Source organism: Manis pentadactyla, chromosome X (assembly GCF_030020395.1).
Source record: "Manis pentadactyla isolate mManPen7 chromosome X, mManPen7.hap1, whole genome shotgun sequence".
NCBI classification, from domain to species: domain Eukaryota; kingdom Metazoa; phylum Chordata; class Mammalia; order Pholidota; family Manidae; genus Manis; species Manis pentadactyla.
Window position 1 is genome coordinate 6501908 of NC_080038.1, and position 22502 is coordinate 6524409.

The following is a 22502-nucleotide window of genomic DNA, read 5'->3' on the forward strand; positions in this document are numbered from 1 at the left end:
TCAGGGTTTTCTCTTTTTTTTTTTGAAAACATTAACAAGTAGAAGATTTTGTTTTCTTTTAAAAGAATGTTTGGTACAAGGACAATCCAGACCTCTGTTTCCGCTCTCTCCTTCTCCTGTTGCTATTCTGGGACTGCAATACAATCCATCTGTAAAACTGTGCATAGATTCCAGCTGCAGACCACGCTGTTGTGGTTTGTTAACGCTTTTTTGTTTTGTGGTTGACTGTTTTTTTATGCTGGAAAGGAGACTAGTTCACAGCTCCCCGTGTTTCGGCATACATATAGCTGTGTCTAGGTAATAACGTGCACTTGGGGTAGGTTTGTTATTTAATTATTAGTCAGCCAATTCAAGGAAAAACCGTGTGTGGACTAAATAAGCATCCTCGGTCATTTCTAAACGTACTGTGAACTGCTCACATCTATTCATAGTTCAGCATGCACAGTCGCTGGACTGGGGCTTTCCAGAGGCTGTTTCAGTTCTTTCTCACCAGAAGCTCACAAAGCAGCCACTTGCTGTCCTTTTTCACAGACGGGGGAGGGATGCCCAGAGCTGGGCCGAGTGGTGGAGCCGAGAAGTAAAGCCCCGTGGGGGGCTCCAGGCAGCCCTGGGCTCCTCACCGCCACCCACCTGCCACTGTGCGTCCTGGCGGGGTAGACCCTGTCATAGCACAGGGAGACAGGAAAACCGGGCCGAGCCTGTCATAGCACAAGGGAGAAGGGACAACTCACTTCAAAGCGGGGCCCAGACCAGGGTGAGGAGAAGAGGGGATTGGGCCTGCTGACTTTCCAAAGCCAACGTCCTGTTTCCCAGAGGTGCATGCCTCCTCACAGGTCAGCAACCTCTGCTCAAAGCTGGTGCTTTGTAGCTTCACTTCTTTTTTTGCCATATAGGCTCTTTGAAGAACTAAAGGCTGGCTGCAGTCTCTCTTAATGAAAAAGTGTATATTCACCCCACATTTTCCATGAAATGCCACAGGGTTCTTGGGTAACCTGAAAAACCATTGCTCAAGAGGTTTCAATTATGTGCCTGCAATATTCCTTCTAGAAGAAATGAAGTCTTTCTTACATTTGGGAATCTGTCTTGTCCCCTAAGGAGCAAAGCAAATGGCAAACTAAACAAAACAGACACAAGATAGCAAAGCACTGCAATTTGATAAAATACCATTATTTTTCCCCCAAGAAAAGCACTGACTGACTAGTCAGCAATTGTTCTTACACCCTGCTTTTAGATTTTAGACATCTTTGCAGATCCCATTTGTCACGGATGCATTGAATTGTAAGCACCTATTGGAAAGGAAATACTGTGTTCATTTTGTAGAGGAGGCAGTTCAGACCTCCCCCCACCCCAACTCTGTGCTCCTTGCTCTTTCTCTATTTTATAAAAACAAGGCCATATAGCAAGGTGCTGGCAGAAGCTTCACGAGCCTCCAAGCTTCTTGATGCTTTGGTGCACTTTCTTCCATGTTTCAATCCATAACAACTGCCCAACAAAGATATAACACACCTAACACACCTAACAAACAGGTAAGAGAAAAAGTTGAAAATTGCTTCGTTTCTTGACTTTATTTTACAATTTGATTTTTGCCTCATTCCAGTCTGAATTCTCTACTTGTTCCTACCAACCCCACTAGAAAAATAATAAACAAAGAACCTCTCTCTTGTTCCTCTCCCCTTTTTTAACTTCCCCTGGAAGGGGTTTTTAGCTAATTCCCAATCCCCGTGCATTGCTTATTATCTGGTTACTCAATCCCTGCACGCCCTTTGGTGTCTAGTTTAAATTTAGTCTCCACAAAGCCATTCCTAAGTTTTCTGGCCCATGTCCTCTAAGTCTGTATCTGCCTTTTGTCCTCACCAATTCCACCTTCTAGATGCCAGAGCATCCCAGGAACAGTAATGAGAAAATTTCTGAACCATGCTCACTGGTTTAGAGGAGCTCAGGATATACGTGCTTCAAATAGGAAGGCCATTGCTCCATGGAGACATTTATAATGTGAATTACTGTTTTCCGTACTGCTATTCATACAAAAGCTTCCTAACTCACTCTCTCCCCATCTCTAGTCAATCTACAATATAGATTATATCACCTTAGTGGAATCCTTCCAAAGATTCAGCGCTTAAAGAACCAACCATCTCCCCCTTTATGAAGGCATTCAGTACTCTACGGGCATGGTCCTATTCCCTCTTATACCTCATCAGCACTTTCCCATCAGCCTTTACTCCAATCCAAGATGGCTGCTTGGGCTGCCTGCTTTCCTGTAACTTGTAACCATGTCATGGAAGCGAAGCTTTCCTCAGGTTTCCCCTGTGCCTTTAATGTCTGGTTACTAATTCTTCATTTTGATTCAAGGTTTAGGCCAAGAGTGTCTAAAAACCCTTGTAACGTACAGCTTTGCTGTTACCAGGATATTTTCGTGTTCCTTATAGCAAACTAGTTTTCCCAGCCACTGTGCAGTGCCAGTTGAAGAATTTTTGTTCCTAAAGTTCAGACAAGGGAACTCAGCTTTAGGAAAATTAATAGAGTTCTCCAAGAACATGTAATCAGTGGGTCAGAAAGCTGTCCAGTGCTCTTAGGGCTGATTTTCCCCCCTCCTGTATTTGGCAATGTCTAGGGACACTTTTGGTTGTCACAGCTGGAGTCGGGTAAGAAGCTGCTACTGGCATCAAGTGAGTAGAGCCCCGGGCTGCTACTAAACATCCCATAATGCCCAGGGCAGCCCCACAACGAAGACTTAACCCCTGCTCCCCAGTGTCAATCGCACAATGGGAAACCCTGAGCTAGGCCCCCGTTGGAGGCTGTCTCTACTTTCTATCTGATATTTCTGTTCTCACTAAGTTAGACTGGTTTGCATTTGATGCACAGCTGGGGCTTTACTAGCCCTTGGACTGACCTGACCACTATCCAATATGACAACTTTGCATGAATTAGAAAATGGTGCCCCTTTCTCAAGACATTTTCCTGCCATCTGCAGGGATACTGCCCTAGTGAGTGACTCAAAACATCTACAGTGACTATGGGGTCCATGGTGCCCTCCCAGAGTTATGAAATGCACAAACACGCAACTTGCACGACCCTAAGTGGAGCTTCCCATGGGACACTGGGTAAGTCACCTAGCCCTCCAAACCCTCAGTTTCCACCTCTGAAACACGGGGCAATGACATCTTTCTTGTGAAATGGAGGATTGCCTGTAAGACGCAAAGCCCCTAGTGCTTAGCCGGCACGTGGTAGGAGACACAGAAATGGTAGTTAATATTTCAGGACTGTGGGTTCCATTTGCACCCATCCAAGAATGTTTTCTTCTCTTTGGCATAGGCATGGAGTCTAGTTTAGCATTTGGACTGAAAGAGTGTCTGAAAATGATTCTAAAAATGCAAGAGTGAATTCCGTTGGACTGACCACTTTCCACAATGCCTTCTTAATCACCTCAGACCCTACTTTCCCCTTCTCACACAGTACTTAAGAAATGTCAGAGAAGCAACAGACATATCCAGGAACACAGAGAGGGCTCCGCCTTTACCCAGTGATTAAGCAGATGATTCTACAGCTTCTGTTACACCTATAGTTGATAAGGGATGACACCCAGACAGATAATATCACAACTTAACGATTCTGAGAATATAGGATATCCATGGAGGAGCTGTGTCTGCTGAAATAAGGTGTCAGGGACATGTCACAAAACATGAAGCCAGCAGAGGTTTCACTAGTGATAACTCCTAGAGAGAAGTGGCTAACCCAGGGAAGTAGTTCCCTTCTCATGCCAAGAGGGAGGGTGAGGAGAAGAAATGCAGAATTGTCTTTCTGGATTAAAGTGAAAAGAAAAACTATATATGACCATGACTTTTGGGAAAACAAGGTGACTAACACAGAACTGGATCAATAACTGAAGCTGAATTCTGCTTCACAAGGATTTTAAAAAGTTTCTGTAGTGAAGTCAGCTTGGAGTGCCTTTGGCCCTTCCTTGTTGATTTATAACGCATGTTAGCACACAGAAGGGTCTGAGACCTCCGGGAGAATCCAAGGTCAAGGAGAGGTATGAATGCATGGTATCGAAAAGGGAAACAACTCTCTTGTTAGACGAAGATTAAATGGGTTGCTTGCTAAAAATTCACCTAAAATCGAGGCCAGCATCTCCTTTGTCCAAAGGCGAAACCAAAAAACACCTTGAGGTGTATGACCAAAGAGAACCAGAGCCCAAGATCTCAGATGGGGGTGGCACCAGGGCCTGAGTGGGGGCCAGGTCCAACAACAACATCCCCAAAGGACCATGGGCTGTGCAGAACCTGTCTACAGCAGTTGACGCTGTGTGGTGTCAAGATGCATGGTGATAGTCGGCAGGTTGGAGCTTCTAGTTCCCTCTACACCTCATTTGGAAGCAGGGCTGACCCTCCATTGTACTGAGCCAGGCCCTATTTTGCAGGGAGGGTTTAAAGGAGAAAAAGGAACTCTTGAAAGGAAGGAACTAGATTTCTAGCTATTGGGCAGATGGCAGCTCTGGGCACAAACTGGAAAAACAATGAGAAGATGTTGTACTTGGGCCCCAAGTTAAAGCAGATCAAATTAATTACAAGGACAGAAACCTTCCCCAGTCTCCATCACTCCATTTTGTCATGACTGTAAGCACCTCTTTAGCTTACTGTTTTGTCTTCTTCACACAAATGGAAATTCGAGTAAAGCACCCTTACGGACAATGACAGCCTCATTTGGAAGCATTCTTGAAACAGGAGGTTAAGGGCCTGCACTCTTAGGGACTGTCCCTCCACAGGAAAGGCTGCACTCGCTCCCCTTCCTGCATAGACATCCAGGCCGGGAAAGGGCAGCTGTCATTCTGTCCAGGTGAAATGTTTAACCGAATTGATAGCTCCACCTCTTAAAACAGGACAAAAGAAGAGCCCCGGAGTCCATGGCTGCAGAGGGGTGCCTACCTCTTGCCCATCTTTGCTGACGTTGTCACTGGCGTGCCTGGCCACCATGGAGAGGAACTGGAGGAGGCGGTGGAGCGTGTCGCAGTTGCAGGGAGGCAGAAGGTAGATGAGCAGCTGCAAGGTGCCCAGCTGTTCCTCGGGCTCCAATACTGTGTGAGGCAGAAAGAGGTGCTCTCAGTAAGCAAAAGGGGGACCTCCACCACTCAGGCCTGGGGGAGAGGCCCCTCCCCACTGTCCTCAGACAGGGGTCAGCAGGGCAAGTCACATTGCATTCCGTCACCCACTCTCCCATTGGCTTAGCAATGTAGCAGCGAGGTTCCATGAAGGATATAAAGATACATCAGACCCGGGGAAGTGTAACATGGACAGAAAGCATTCAAGTCCAGGCATTTCTTCCCCTCCTTTCCCTGGCAGTTCTCATCATTTACTTTATGGACTGCAGTCTTTCATTTTTGGTCAGTATTTACCAACAGTGACTGAGAATTGGTGAACATTCTAAAACTTGGGTTTATAACAGATTTGAGGCCTTCTCCTGTTGAGCACTCCCCAAGGGCAGACTTTTGTTGGCAATGACCAAGACACAGCACAGTGACAGTGTCTTCTCTCTCTTGTGTGATCTTATTTTCATTGTAGCATTGGAGGAATGAACACATGGGGCTGGCGCAGGGCTGGCCTACTCCTTCGCCCCTTCCCCTTCTTTTCTCCTCCCTGGGGTCTGTGCCTATAGCCCTGCAACAGCCACACGGGGGTTTCTGGCACTGGGCTATGCCATCCTGCCTCCCTGGCATGTCGCCTGCCCCCGTTCCTTGCTCTGGGTTCCTGTGGCTCCCTCCTTCCTCATACCAGAAATGCAAACTCATTGTTCGGCACAGACTCAATGTGACCTCTCGCTGTTACTCCAAAGCCTCAATTTATAGTACTTTCTTCTGCCCTACGATCATTTGAAAGCATCCCAAATTATTCTTGGCTACTTCCATTTGGTTTTTTGCAACTTTCTTCTGGCCAATTCTCCCCAGAGCTAGTCTCAGAAAATTCCCTAAATAGCCCACTGATTAGAGACCAGTATATAAGGACAAAAAGAGTTACGGGGAAACACATGCACAAGGTTTTGATGAGTTAGATGTGCTGGAACTCCCAGGGCACAGCCCTGCAAACGGCTGGATTACGCACACAGAGTATTGATGAAAGCCGTGTACAGCTCCCTGGTGAGAAGGGGGTCCGGCATGTCCCTCAGGAACTCCTTCAGCAAGGCTGCCACATCGTGAACGCTGTGCTCTTCCTCCAGAGACACATCGACTCCACGGTCAAATTCCTCACGCAACTGGAAAAATCACAGTTCAAGTGGCAGTCTCGTAAGAGCAAACCTCAACTTCAGGGCCCAGCGAAGGAAGCACTGGGGTGCACAGCATCTGCTACTAAGTTTATGCCGACCCGAGCAGAAGCAAACAACGTCGCCTTGATCTACACAGTCTATACTGCCCAGCCATGAATACACATTTACATGCATTATTAAATAAAAGGATCTGTGGGTTTACTGGTAATGAGGCAAGCAGAAGGGCTCAATAACGACATCCAGAAGGTTCAGAGGAAGAGCTGAGGGCTTGGGTCAATGCTAAATGTGGGAGGGAGGAATTCATCTATTACACAGCTCGGCATGTCAGCAGGCCTACCATGTTGGATTTTGACATTTTATAGAAATACTCAACAAGAAGCAAAGAGATTTTTCTGCAAACAATGAAATTAGAAACCCCAATGAGCAATGCGTGGCTAAGGCTTGAAAGAGGACAATAGCGAAATAAAAGCTGCCTTCAACTTGTCAAAGTAGCCTTATTAACAATTCCCAGAAGTTTTCCCTGCCTTAATCATTATATTAGGTTTTCAGCATTCACAGCAGCAGGAAAATGCAACAGCAAGAAGAGAACAGTCATAACTCGGTATCCTACTTTCCATGCCAACAGCTCAACTTCTCTTATGTGCTGTTCTCTGCTGCAGAAGGGCTGCACTGTGGAAAGGGCTTGGTTTAAATTGCGCAATCCTGAATTTAACACTGATCTGGAATTCGATACTGGTCAAATCGTGTGAACTTGAATTAAGTTTCTTAATTTCTCTAAGCCTCAAAAGAAGTGGGTGAAGGGGCTACTCTCACAGCTGCTGGGCGGATTCAGTAAGATATTGTTTGTGAAAATAGGCTGCAATTCTGCAGGTGAGAAGCCTCCTCGCTTCCTTCCAGTAAGGCCTGTTGTGAAGTATTAAATGTTCAACAGTCTCTTGTGTGACTATTAAAAATAAAAACCAACCAAGCCAACAGAAAACATACTTCCTTCGAAAGCCCCTGCTATCCTGACAAAAAAGGTAGATGAGGAGGCATTTATTTCCGTTCGTTTCAATAATACGAACAAGAATCACTTCTTCAGCTCCCTCCAGCTAAAAATTATTTCCAGTTGGCTTCGCTTTTGAGCTGCTGAGTTCCTTACTTCTTTCTGTTGGAACCAACAGAGGGAAAATAACATTTTAACTTTCTTTTAGCCAACAAAGGAATTCTTTTCTCAAAGGATGGTTCGCCTTTAATGACGCCGTCATGAACACAGACAGCAGCCCGATCGCGGGAACCTCTTCCCGAAGACCTAATATCGAACTTCGGTTGCAAGACTGTTGCGCAGTGCTGAGGAAAACCAAAGGGTACAGTCCCTTCCGTGAAAAACGTAGGTTTCAATGTAAGAACCTGTTCGTTATGCTTCAGAAGATTGGAGACTGTTGAGAATTAGGCTTGGGGTTGATTAATGATTGTGCATTGAGTCCCCTATACAGACTTTTATTGTTGTTAAGAACCATTTGGTCAATAAATATGGGAGATGCCCTCTCAAAAAAAAATGCAGGTTTCATGGAAACTTCATAAGAGTGCTTTACTTTGGGGAAAGTAAAGCTATAAACATAGCATCTTATATAAAGAGAATGTTAATGGCATTCATACTGCATTTTCATAAAAATGCATGTTATACAAGTGTTTTCTATTTATTGTCACCTACTGTTTAGGTATTCTCCGAATCTGCCGCTTTTCCAGTTTCAATAAGAAGCTTATAGATCAGTTTTGTTTGGCCGTACATGCCACAGACGTGTCCAGATATTTTGCTTTCAAGTGGTTGATGCTAACTCACTCTCACAACTTCCTGAGCCTCTGAGTTGCTGACTTTGACCTCTAGAGACTCCATTATACTATAATCAGTGGGAGGGTACAGAGAAGATATTCAGAAATGAAGCTGCATAACCTTGAACTTTGCACGAGGTAGTTCAATTGAAAGTCAAGTGAAATGTATGATATAATCTTCACTTTTCACTTACTTGTCTCACTCTCTTTTTTGAGCTTCCAACTCGGAATATCCCCACTGTCTGGAGGCCTGCAAATAAGCAAACAAAATCAACAGTCCTGTTTTATGGGCTTGAAGCTAGGGAGGGGATCAAAACGGAAATCGAACAGGACCCCAGCACCGTGCGGCAACATGTACAGCAACAGTAACACGGCAGTGTGAGCTAGTGCTTCTTTAGCCCAGACCGTCTCGCCAGGTAGCCAAAGGGTAGCCATTAAAGCACCAACATTTTATGTTAAACGTTCCTGATGAAAATTTTTTCATGTGATATTATTATGTATTACCATACTTTTCCATATTAAAAAAGTAATTTTCTTCATTATTCAGAATTACTTAAACAGAAATTTTATGACTTTTTTGCTCTTTTGTCAATTTTAAAAATAGATATTTCTTGTTTTATGGATAATTAAAACATGCTTATTAAACAAATTCCATAAAATGCAGAAATATTTAAACAATAATATACATTAAAAAATATCTGCTGTGGAAATAATCACTCTTAATGTTTTGGTTTATTCTATGCAGTCTTTTCTGTATGAATAAATATATGTGTTTTTCATAGTTGAGAGAGAGAAAGAGGGAGAGAGAGAAAGTGCTACTGCTTTTTATGAAGCCATCATGAACACAATACCTACTTGATCAGAGGAATCTATTCCTGAAGGTCTAATATCAAACTTCTGTTGCAAGAGAGTTGCACAGTGCTGAAGTATGAGTACAGATATATATAGAGAGAAATGCTACTGTTTTCATTCAATATTATGCCACAAGAATTTTTATGCCGGTAAAAATTCCTTGCAAATGTCATTTAAAATGGATGCAAAATACTCTCTTGTATGAATGTGCCACAGTTCACTTCTGATGGCATATAGGTCCCCCACATACACATGTGCTTGGTTTGCTATTATAAATGGCCCTATTATGAACAACTCTGTATATAGGTCTTAGTTCACAAATCTGATTTTAGGGTCATGTCCTAGAAGTGGGATTAGAGGGCCCATGAATAAGAAATGTCAGGAGTGCTGAGGCTAAGAAATCTTGTTCTAAAATATTAAAACAAATTTGTCTCTTAAAACAGACAAATAATATCACTATTACACATTAAAAATTTCAACAATAGTCCCTTCATAACATTACATCTCCAGTCAATATTCACAGAGGACTCACAAACCATGATAGGTCGATGTGCCTTTTAGTCTCTTAATGTATGTGTATGCTTTCCCTTCCCTGTTTATACTTTTTCCTCATAATTGGTTTCATGAAGAAATCACACTGATTTCTCACTGCAGATTTCCTCACTGTCTGGATTTGGACACTGTGGTAACATTTATACATTCCTCTCTGCCTTTTATTTCTTCTACAGAAACAGAGCCAGAGTTTTCTCTGATTCAGGTTTGCTTCTGGGGGCAAGAATAGTTCATACGAGGTATTATGTACTTCCTTCAGGGGGCACAGAAGGTCTCGATGGCTCTCCTCTTCCTATGCAAGCCATTAGTCATGGCTATTGATGACCATTATCTACATTTATTCTTTCATTGGTGGCTCATTCTGTCTTCATTTGGGACATGCAGTTATGAGGGTAACACTGGATTGGAGCTGCCAATGGCCATTTTGTAGCCCCGGGAAGTGAAGAGAGCTGGTCTGAGAGTAAAGCAAGTGAACAGACTCATCCTCTCTTGAAATCATTTGAATCCTACATCCAGTTGTGCCTGAATATATATCATTATAAAATATAATATTATATATATTATATCACACTTAGAGTTCCAGTATGTAAATAGCCATTTGGGGCAGGGGGTAGAATAGGAATTTTGCTTAATCTACTTTTATCAGTATTCCTCTCTCTTGTCATTGAGAGAGTTCTGACTAGTACAATATATAATTAAATTGGAAAGAATTTTAAATCTTCATAACGTTCTTTCTTTCCATCCAGAAACAAAGTAAACATCTTAATTTATTTAAGTCATGTTTCATGTCTCTTGGTAGTGCTTTGCAGTTTTCTTCATAGACGTTTCTCACTCTTATTAGAGATATTCTGGGTATATTTTGTTTTTGATATTAATATTAATAATTACTTTATTTTTATAGTACATAACTGATTAGTGCTCTTATACAGGAAATGAATATCTTTTTGTATACCTACTTTATGGTATTGCTACCTTATGTATTAAGTATAAGATTTCTTTAGTTGGTTCTCCAGGGTTTTTTAGACAGAAAAGATAACGTCCATAAATACTCCCATTTATCAGTTCTATGTCTTATAAGTGGCATCTGGGATTTCCAGAAGTTGAGAGAGTCACGGTGAGTGGCTAATCATTGCTGATTTGCATAAGCACACATTGGTGCTTCGCTCTTGGGTGGGATTTTGCTTTACTATTTACAAAAGACTTCTGTACCCTTCTTGTTGCTGCTGTCAATTTGTCTGCCTCACAACTGAGTCCAACTGCCAGCCTAATTTACTGCCTCTACCTCTCTGGGAGCTGGAAAACAGGATATCAGGCTACTTAGAATCAAATCCAGAATTGCATTTCTTCATCTGCAATCTACGCATAGTATGTATTGACCTCAAAAGCTGTGCAATGATTCAATTAATTAATGCATATAAAATACTTAGAATCGCATCAGGTATTCAGTACTACACAGAGACAAATGGGTCCTGACTGAACTGAACGAGTCTTTTTTGTGCAAAGTAGAACACTTTAATATAATAGTAGGTCTTAGCTATTTTAATTTTGGCTGCATTTAGTTTCTTAGTTTTCCAATCGTTTCCAAAGAGCTTAAATTTCTACATAAGTGAAGTATCACATAAGGACCTTTTCTACACAAATGGGATGATTCATTTGGCTGAATTCCTCCTGGCTGTTCAGAAATGCCCATTTCTATGACATGATTTCCTTGGTTATAGTACTTTTCCACTTAGTAAAAATGACTGTGATTTAAAAAATAACTAGTTAGTGATAAATTGTTATAATTCCTATGTATCTCAATAGATTATAATCTGTTTTAAGTTTTTAAAAATTATTAATTTATTCATTTATTTTTAGGTATTTAGGTAGAGCAAATGACAGCCTTCAGACAATCAATGCCATTCTCTGGCATAAGCTTTACAGTGATTTTCCTCAAAGAGAAGACACAGTCTAGGCATTCAGCAACCTGACTTGAGACAATCAAAACAGGTGTACATCAAAAAAGGCCTAAGATATGGCAAAGAAACGTGCCTTTGCCACGTCCTGCCCCAGAAACTGACATGATCACCTTTCTCTCCCTTTCATCAGAAAAGGAAATGCAAACTGGACCTGGAGTACCTGAATCTCAGGCTTAGGGAATTCATGTAACAGGGGCAGGCATAATAAATAGGGGGGCCCACCCTAAAATCACCCTACACCCCAGAAATTAAATAATAGAGTTTGACTCTCCATTATATTATGTTTTTTTTTTTTGAAATTTGGGTTTCTGGGAAATTGAGGATGCTAAAGGAACTTTGACCTATCACTACAGAAAGCATCTGGGTCAAAGACAAGAGTGGAAGGCTGGTGTACACAAATATAGACGGAGCCACCATTATGGTCTCAGACCAGTTTTGGAGAGAATGAAACGATCTTGACAAATGTTCATAAGGCTGAAGTGAACCTAACTCTCTACTACCTCTTTTAAAAACTGGCAAGCAAAGTCTCACAAGAGAATTGTTCTTGAAGTTTGCTCTTTTCTCATTGGTTTAAAGTGATCCAGATTAATATCTGTTTGAACGAGAATGTATCTCTCATTTTCTTTTGGCCACTTGATCTAAACCGCATGGGAACCCAGAACAGCATCCAGGCCTTGAGAGTCACTCGGGCGCTCTTCCTTCCTTGGGACCTAAACAGCATCAACTATTCCAAAAAAGAAAGAGAACTGACCCTTTCTTAGTAAGCTTAAAGGAAATGCTATTTTACAAATTGTAATTCATGACAATTTATTTTCAGAAGGAAAATAGACATACCAAATTTTCTTTCTTGAAAGCATTTAACCTGGCACTAACTAGATTTTTGCATGATTAGAGTAGAATTTTCTCATTTAGAATTCTTTAAAACGCATACAGTTCAGTCTCTACATTCTTTTCAGGGAAAAGGTATAACTATAAAAGTATGAGTCTCTTTTTCTACACCATAGTGAAATTTAGGCTGAATTTACATATTCACAGTACTGAACTCTTTAGTCCCTAAGCTATTTTTAAAAATAATTCTGTTCAAGTAATATTTATTGAATATACTAAGTACCGGGAATTCAAAATGACTAAGACATTTTCCTTGACTTCCAGTTTACCTTCCAAGGAGAAGAGATAAACACATGCACATACATGTATGTATGCATATACATGTATACATATACAATTTTTGTGTAAACAAATAAAATCTTAGTACATATTAATTTGATTAAGTCACCCATATGTTATCTAGTGATTTCCATATATAATGAGATGATTCAGAGATTTAGGTATATCCTTAATACTTTTTTATCCAGTCCCACTTTTACCAGAAAGGATGCTAACAGTATTATGTCTACAGGATAGCCTCAGAATTTTCTTTGTTTTTCAGGGTTTCTTAAAATCACAATGAGCACATTATTTATACAATAAACAATTCATATACTTTCCTCATGACCATAAAATGCATGCTGACATTATAGCAAACAAATTCAGATTATGGAAACAGCAGTTTGATGAGCCAAAAGTCTCCATTTCAAAAAAGTTTTTAAAGAACTGCACATCATTTAAAAATCAACATATTAACTGGAACTGAGCTGCCAAAAGGGTCATTGTGAATAAACTTTAAGTGGACATCTTTCTGCAAAAATGCAAATGGCAATATAGAAACCTGTTGTCGAAAACTATGTATTTTCTATTCACTTTAGGAATGGTTTCCCAACCTCTGGTGTTCAAAAAAAAGAAACTGGAGTGTTATTTTTTAAAGGGAGCCTTGTGGGTAACATCAATGTATAAAAAAGATAAAAGTGGCTCTGCTCCCTTTGAAGGGGGTCCTGGGGACAGACCAGCCCAATAGATCTCGCCTTCCCCTGAAGTGCTTGGCCTCCAGGGTCACTGCTGAGGACCCCTGGGGCCTCAGCAATCTGAATACCATCAAGCTGATTTCTTCTCCCCTGTCTGGTTTGGTCCAGTAATCTCTTGAGCAAGCACTCACATCTGTAAACTTTCTTCACAAGGGAAATTTTAGCCCAGAGCCTGATGAAATGAACAATGAATTGAAATTGGGTGCTTACACGGATGATGCTTGAATAAAGAAAACCTTTAGTACTTGAGCGCTGACAGACAAGTCTGCTTACCATGTTTTTCTAGATGTTGACAGCAGCTGTCCACCAGCCGGGGGACCTGTCTGTAAATAGGATTCAGACTAAGTTTCTTATCTCTGGATTTTTCTTTCTTATTTTGAGCCTCGGCAGGCAAGGAGAGTTGTAAAGCTTCTAGCAGTCGAGACTGATTGTCATCAAGATCTGTGATCGAATCCACCGACATTGCACCCTGCAAATTATACATAGACATGAACAAAGAGTGCAGACACTGAAAATAAAAACAGTGTCCCCCAGATGTTATCCAATAAGTACTTTTGCCCATGACTATTTATCATACTTGAAATGATGCTGCTTGATTTAATTGTGCTGTTTGTATATTCAAAGGAAAAAAACAAACACCTTTTGAAAAAGTTAGGAAATGTCTACAATATGGGACAAGGTAATGGCAGTTACGATTTCAACAATAGACAACATTTTCCAAATGGAAGACAAGAGATGACAAACATATAATTAAAATATTTGACCCAACCACTTCATTTCTTGAAACAAACAAACAAAATCACATACTCAGTGAATGAGGTAAAGTTAGAGAAGTCTTGTGAATTAAAAAAAACTCAACTAGGACTCAAGGAAGTAGATTTTTAAAGCAGGAGGATTCCATGAAACAGTCTTAGTTTGTGTCCCCCAGAAGCAGCACAAAGTATGTTATTAGGGAGGTGGTCCAGGCACACGGCTGTGAAGGAGTGGAGAAATGAGAACAGGAAGGGAAGGCAGCCAATGAAGGGGACATCACTGAGGCTGGGACAAGCCTGTGGGGAGCTGGGGACCTCTGGGAGACAGTGTAGATCAAGCTCCTCAGAGCTCTCCCTGCTAAGGAGCAGTGAGCTGGGTTATTTATGTCACAAGTTACAAGAGTCACTGATTAAGGGCAGCTTCCGGTAGGGGCATGGAGATGATGGTAATGCTTCGCCACTTGCAGCCTGGCAGCTGCATGGGTGGGTGCCTCTGGCCATCAGAGAAAGGCCTCAGCAAAGAGATGAGGTGCAGCAGGTAGAAGGAGGGCTGGCATGCTGGGACTGGTAAAGGCTGAGGGTAAGGGAGCAGGGCACCCGACGTATGTGTAACTACCCATCCTCTGATGAAGTGTGGAGGAAGATGTTGGCTGCTGGCACCCTAGCAAGGCCCGGATAGAGGAGAGGGCATTTGGAAGGCCCATTGCCGCCCTAGATTCCCAGAGAGCTCAAATGTAGCGTTTTGGTGTTATTGCCATATAGGTGTATACACAGTGTGAGAAAAAATGACAGGATTGGAAGAACAATTACTTCATGCAAATCAGAATATTCCATAATGTTGTCATTTCTTCATTTTTAAACATAGCCAAGGCCTTGAAAAACAGCAGTGACTTAGGCACTCCTCTATCTGGGAGAGGTCCTAAATATTGGGGGCTCATTGAGAAATGTGGATTTTAAGTAGGAAGTGTCTGGGGTTCTAACTAGGCAATCGTCGATGGCTGGAGGTGGCAAAGATTTAGAGCCTCCAGGTGGGGAAAAGGAGAGCTCTCCCAGTGACTGAGGAAGTTTTAGAGATGCTTATCAACTGATTCAGCCAGTTACCAACCAGTTTGCATGAAAACTCAGCTTTCCTGGGTTGAAATGTGAAATCTGAAATGCCAAATAATAGCACAGTGCCTAGAACATAGGGCTCATTTAAAAAATGGCACCACAGTGTTATAAGATTGATTTGAAACAGGATATATACATTTTTCTATTGATATTCCATTGATAAGAAAAAAACCTCATTGTTTATGAAGACTGGTAGCCGATTCACTGGGCCAGGCATGGTTCTTGGACTGGAGATGAGGAGAGTAACACAACCACCTTGCCCGGCCCTCCGGCCTCACCGTCGCATGGGAAAGTCTGGGAATATAACAGAAGATTACAGTACCGCAGGTTCAACGGTGATGTTGCAGAATGTTTAGGATATCTTGGGGCACATGGTTAACCAAGGAGGGGCACCCAACAGCTTTGAGAGGGGTCAGGGAAAGGCTTTGGGGGTGTGCCAGGCACCATATGGCCAGAGCAAATTCTCCCCAAATGACATTTTTGACAGATATCTGGACTACATTTCTAGTTTTCACATGAGCAAAGACTTCAGTGAATAATCTTATAACTCTTCTATTGTCCTAGCAATGGTGTCAGACAACATACTGGCTAACTCACCCTTCTCCTGGCCCGAGGGGCTGGTTCTGGGGTGTTTGGGGATGTTGACTCATTTGGTGTTTCCGAGGTGGAGCTGAGAGATGAGTTACTGCTTGAGAGTTCTTTGTTTTGTCTTTTGTTTCCAAATGGGAGGAGGGAAGATACAAAATCGGATGTGTCCTTCTGCTCATCCCTCTGCGAGTCCTGCTTGAGTTTATAGGCCCGGTCATTGGCAATGACTTGGGATAAGGGCATTCCGAATGCCTGAGGGATGAATTCTGGAATCGAAACACAAACACTTATTTTCAGAGAAAGACTGGACCAGGGAAGGCTCTCACTCATGTTTTAGACCTAAGCAGACATATTCAGATGACTGTTTTCAAGAGTTGATTGATCCATCAAAATAGAGAGATAACTTTTGTGTCTATCAGAATGTTTCTATTTCAGTAAAGAAAGCTAGTAGGTATAAAGAATAGGGTTTTAGAAATCAAGGCTTCTTAGTTTTTCTCCACGTATCTCAGGCATGCTTTAAAAATTAATCATTTTATAAAAGAAATCATTTTAAAAGAAATAATGTGACATTTCTGATAGGATGTACATAACACTTTATCCTCATGAGTACACAATTTTACCAACTGTTAGTCTTTGATTTATATGTCTCAAGAGCTTACGAGGCCTGAGAAGACCCTGCATTTATCCATTCTTTCAACAGGCACTTAATGAGCACCTACCATATGCCATGTCAAGCTAGGCAATGGGCGGTACAAGGCTCATAAAACGTCCCGTCCTTGCTCTTGCAAGGTTCAGACTGTGGGGTGTGTCAGGGAGCAGAGACCCAGATAGTCTGATGATTCCGTCAGGTGTCTGTGGTACAGAGAGGTACTGTAACAGACAGACGCATGAAGTGCAGAACTGGAATTCAGGTGAGTGCACACACTCGGGCGTTCCCAGTCAAATAGCCGGCACAGGAAATGATAACCTGAGAGGCACAGGGGCAGCGTGGGAAGAAGCCTGCTCTTTTTCCTTTGTCTTCCTTGTGCCCCCATTCTGCTTCCAGGTGCCAGGTTGGGGCTGTCACTCGCATGATCTATACCAAGCCATTCTGCCGGCCATGTGCAGAAGTGAACTCTCACCATTAAATATCCAGTGAAGGGCCCAGGATACAACTTGTTAAATCCTCTAGTAAGGACAACTTTGGGGAAGGAACATAAAGCAGAAGGAATCTATGACTTAACTTGGAGATGTACATACAGTTGCTTTCTGCATCTCTGCAGCACATCCATTTGTCTACACATACACTGTAAGCATGCCAATTCTTAGGGCCAGACATTTTATTGGCAATATTTTAGATTCATGCTGAAAAACATTAATAATTAAATTAAGTGCATTATTTCTTTTAGACTCAAAATTACATCTCCTTCCAGCAGAAAGTTGGAGGCTAGCCTCTCCCTTGTTTTTATAACCCGTATGAATAAAACTAGAATGATCAAGGGAAAACAATTCTAAGGTTGTTTACTCTTTGAAAGAGAAAGCTAACATCAAATCAGGTGGAAAGAGGCTTTAAAAGGTTTTCCTCCTTGATCCATGGGCAACATTTTGAACATCACTGGGCTAATGGCCAAGTTTACATGAAAAGCAGAAATGGCACTTGGAAAGCCTGCACCTCTGGTTCTATCAAAACACGCAGTTTGTTTGGAAGTGAGAAGTCAGAACCTCAGCATTTGGGGATTTTCAGAGGATGCTTAACCATACTTTATCAACAAACTGTGTGGCATATGGTAACAGAGAAACATAATTTCACCATGTGATTTGAGTGTTCAGTGTGGACAGCATAGCAAGATCCAATGCTCGCCACAGGTGGAAGGCCATTCCCACAACTAGCAAAATCAGAAACCAGAAGGGGACAGTACCAGACCGCCTGCTGTGCCCTGCAGGATTTACTGTGCAAACCAGCATTGTCTTGTCTATGGGAATAAACCGAGTCTTACTTTCAAAGGTTGTGGGAAGTCTAGGGCATGTGGACGGCGCAGCCGGCAACTACACGGAGCATACAGAAACTGGTGGGGACAATAACAGCAGAAAGGACATAGATAAACCTATCGAGTGACATGTGTGTGCTCACGTGGCATGCTCATAGCAGGGGTTTCATATGAGATGGGACACTGATTCCTCTCCCAGCCATTTTTTCCATATAAGGAAAACCTACCAGACTTGTTCAGAGATTTCTAAAATCCCTGGAGAAAAAAAGAAAAATGGTTTCCTTTAGCATCTGCCATTTTAAACATGTAATAGTCTGTCACTCTACTTGGAAATTGGAATAACTGAATACAGATTCAACAGATGGAATACATGAAGTGATTCTTCCCAGTTTTTATTTCTCTTTTATTCCCATTCCAGGGATGTAGCCACCTATAACAAATTTTTATTTCTCTTTCCTGGCCGAGCTTATTTCCTCTTTCAGTGGTAGAGTTCTGATGTGGTCTCTACTTTCTTGGTGTTTTCTCCTGAGAGCCCTTACGAGCTTCACGAGGGAGACTGGAGACTTCTCTAGGCTCCAAACTTGTTTTGTGGTGTGTAGTCTGTAAAATTCTAGGCAGGATTCCTTGACTATTATGGCTTCTCAAAATATGGCTATTGTGAAATTGAGGACGCAGCACAGTCCACTGAGCAAAACCCACTTTCTGTGTAAACAAAGTGTAGGGCACACAAGCTTATCTGTGGGTTCAAAGCTCTTCTGTTAGGGGAAGAAAGGAATTGAGAGAGTCTGGGTTGAGAATGCCTAATGTTGATAATAGGTTTTTAAAACCATAAGGACATTACCCAAGACTCTCTGTTCTGGGGCCAGGACAACATGTCTCATGTTCTAATCTATAGTGTGAGCTCACTGCGGAGATTGTCTGTCCTGCTGTCCTCATTAGCAGCGACTGTCTACTCTCCCTCCCCAGGAGCCGTGGGGCTAGGGGGTCGGCATGCCATCGTCCTCTCTGCTCCCTCTGGCACCACCCAGACCTTGCCCTTCCCCTGCTCACGGCTATCTTCTCTTGCCACTGACTTTGACTCACGGTCAGACCCGCCAATCTCCCATCATCCTGGGTGGCTTGGATGTCTGCCTACCTAAATGACCCACCTGATGCTCTGTCCTCACATGTCCATAACCTTGTCCTCTCTTACTTTTCCTGCATGCCACCTGCTTCACCCACTCCTCAGTCCCATCCTGGACCTTGCCCTCACTGGAAGTGATTCAACCTCTGGACTCAGGCTTCCTCCCTCCAGTCTTGTCCCACCACCACCCCAAGGTCATGTCTTAGGGTGCAGTGTGGCAATCTGTTTAAAGACACCCAAGTTGCTCCCTCCTTAATACCCTGCAGCCCACACAGCCCTGAGGGAGGGAGGCCCTTCCAACTCTCTCCTGGACTCTCACTCACCCTGGTTCTCTCGTCTCCAGTAACAGAGCTCAGTGACAGTACTCAATACACTTTCTTTGAGAATTTCTACATAGGGATAACATACTTGATTTTCAACTGCTATTTAATGTGACACAAAATAAACATATCAACTATTCCCATAGAGTGCTACTCCACAGCTCACATATAGCAACATACCTAGACAGTGGGGAACAGTAAAACATGTGTGATGTGATTTCAGCATAAAGAACCAGCTCCAGACTCTATGCCAATAAATATGTGGCATAATCTGAAAATATCCTATGGAGAGGGGACCTATCTCCCAGATTTATGCTCTTGTTAGAGACACATTAACTGGAACAAAGTGGCTACTTTCAAACCTTTTCCCCCGAAGTAATTTCTTTTTGACGTAAGAAAGAAATTTTCTGACGTTCTGAAAGTTTAAAAAATACTTTTTGGTTGCCAAGTAATTTAACTGAGAGAAATTAAGGACTTGGAACTATTCTATATGAAAATATGTTTTCTGAACCAGCATCAGTCTTGAATTTGTTTCCATATGGAAATGAAAAGTCGTATGGGCACTGCCTAAGTGGCAGGAGGGACACAGGAGCGTCTCATGATCTGCTGTATCTTATGTCGAGGCAATTAGATCAAGGACAGGATGAAATTCACTCTGATTGAATCAATTACTACAGCAGCATATCACACATTTAGCAAATCACTCTATTGGAGAAAATTCGATTCTGAAAAGCTGCTCCTGTTTATTTTTAGATGACCTAACCCAAGAGGTCATTCAGAGCTTCCTGTTTTCCTTCTTTTACTCTTGGATTCGAATGATTATCATTTTCCACATGTGCAGCTGTTAGGAACCCAAATGTTAATATTCAGATGGAAGAAAATAATGTGCACCCATCACAGCTGTGCACGACCTGCATGCTGCCCCCTCACACCATGGTTCCCAGGACATTGGTGGTGTGGAATGACTATGCTGACATAGATAGGACATTCTGTTTGGGAAAGATGCCATGTAATCAACCTTCACTTAAGCCTAGGACATGTTCTTTTTAAGTATCAAAACTACTTTAAAAAAGAAAGAAAAACCTCTTTGCCACCAAGCCTGATATTTCTCCCCTTATTTGGATGGGTGATGTGTCTTCTTTGGAACCACAGGATCTGCCTTCTTTGCCTGGCCAGCTCCCCCTGCAACCTTACAGAACACTGCCAAGTTTTCACTGAGCCTACACAATATATAAATATGATTTGCTCTGAAAAATTACTCTAATCTAGTGAGGCAAATGTGGGCTATAGCAGGAATAGAATGAGTAAAAACTCTAGTTTAAAAAAGGTATCCTAGCTACTAATATTCATGTAAAAATGAAGGGCAAGAACATATGAGCCAATGAGAAAGAATACAATTTATCAGGCAACAGTAGGTAACTGGCCAAGAGTTAACGCGCTTCGCCTTCACCATCCCAGCAGCAGATTTGGCTGTGAAAGGATGTACCCTGGTGAGTATACTGGCTAAAATGGACCAGAGTTCTCATCATAGAAGTTCCACACTAATGCTTTACAATATTATTCATGCCCAGTACCCCTACAGACCAATGGAATCACACGTTCTGGGGTAAGGGCCTGGCCACTGGAACTTTTTGAGGTTCCACAAATTATTCTACTGTGCAGTCATGGGTAGGGATCACTGGTATTTTCACCTCCTTTTCTCCACTTTGTGGCAAACCTTTGAAATGCATGGAGCCATTCTGATCGGGGCAGTGCTACCGGCATCTAGTGCTGGAGGCCAGGCTGCTGCTGAACCATCCACAATATATACAGGAGAGCCACGCAACAAAGAATGATCCAGCCTACAATGCCAATAGTCCCAAGGCTGAGGAATGATGCTCTAAGAGAAGGAAAACATTGCTTTTCCATTCTTTTAAATTATTTATCTCCTGTAAGTCCAGAGAACCAAATGTCATGACCCGTCAGGCACAGTTCAAGGCATGGGTGGAGTCTGGAATCGATGGTGTGGACTAGGTCTTGTCCAACACTGTTCACAATGCACTGATTCTTACACCTTCAGTTGCACTGGCATCTGTTACTTGTTTCAAGCAGAAATTCAATCATTATATAAAAGAACTCCGAAGTGGGGCATATGGCTCTCCTCATTCAGTGCTCATTCACTATGTCACATAAAATGAAAATACATTCACATGACCACATCGTTCAGCCACAGTCAGTTCACGTGGGACCATAGAAACAAGCCACAAAATGTTGTGCTGTGCTAATGGGGCCCAGGTGCCCATTATGCAGGTTCAGTGAATATTAGTTAGAAATGACCACCAATACTTCTGGAAGAGTGGCTAAAGCATCAGTTCCCTAATTAGACATAGAAGGGGACACAAAACAGTATGAAGAGAGGCAACAATTCCCAAAACATGTCAGGCAAAAATAAGCATTCTGTGACCTAACATAAAAGTGCTGAGAATGGCCCATCACTAGCCCATGAGGGTGAGACTTTCTTTCCAGTAGGCATGGTAGGCGAATCCAAACTCTCTCATTCATCTAGCCCTGCCTCACTACCGGGATCTGCCAGACAGCTGGTTAGTGTTAGAGATGCTGTCCATGGCTACTCAACCCAGGCTCGCCTTATGCATTGCTGATTGGCCAGCATCATAATTGGAACCATAAAGTTGGCCGAAGTCACACTTTACTCAAACCAGTTGAACTCATCAGTTCAGTACAGGGCCACTCAAACACAAAATAGTAGACCAAAACAGACCTCCATGACATGCCGTCACAGAAATCCAGCTCATATAAGAGAGCTGAACTGCATACATCTATGCAGTTCAAAAACCCCACCAAAGACAACCATTATGCCGCATGGACGACACATTCATTCACTTGAGTTCATTCTGTCCTTTACCTCTGTCTTTGTTTTTCTCCTTCCCTAGTGAATCCAGTTTCTTTCTCAGAGATTTCTTTCTCTTTTGTCCATCTGTAAATGTTAAAAGAATGACAAGTTATGAAAAGAAACACACAAATAGTATTTTATACTCCCAATAACTATATTTCAGCAACAGCATGACTTCTCACTTACTTCACTCATAGTTTGGCATTTTGAACTAAGTAATGGCTCTCAAAGATACATGAAAATCCCTGACTTGGACTGCACACATAAGCAGAATCTCGGTGTATGCTCTTAAATTTGGTTTCAATCATGGAAAGTACAGGAAACTTAACCTCTTTCAGAAGCAGTTCCGTTTTGACACTTAGATGTATTTGCTTTTACTATTACGCAAGTCTCTTCCTATTCTTTTTGTTTATGCAAACCAA

General features: G+C 42.2%; 1 protein-coding gene across 6 annotated transcripts in view; it reads right to left on the reverse strand.

The window, feature by feature from the left end:
- Positions 1-22502, reverse strand: part of ARHGAP6 (Rho GTPase activating protein 6) — a 430489-nt gene that overhangs the window by 32226 nt on the left and 375761 nt on the right. For all 6 annotated transcript variants that reach the window (XM_036912993.2, XM_036912992.2, XM_036912996.2 and 3 more), the window contains 6 exons: positions 22093-22164; positions 15790-16046; positions 13604-13799; positions 8262-8317; positions 6093-6243; positions 4923-5071 (listed from right to left, as the gene is read on the reverse strand). In XM_036912993.2, coding sequence (XP_036768888.2) covers positions 4923-5071; positions 6093-6243; positions 8262-8317; positions 13604-13799; positions 15790-16046; positions 22093-22164 — 881 coding nt within the window. The remainder of the gene's footprint in view (positions 1-4922; positions 5072-6092; positions 6244-8261; positions 8318-13603; positions 13800-15789; positions 16047-22092; positions 22165-22502) is intronic.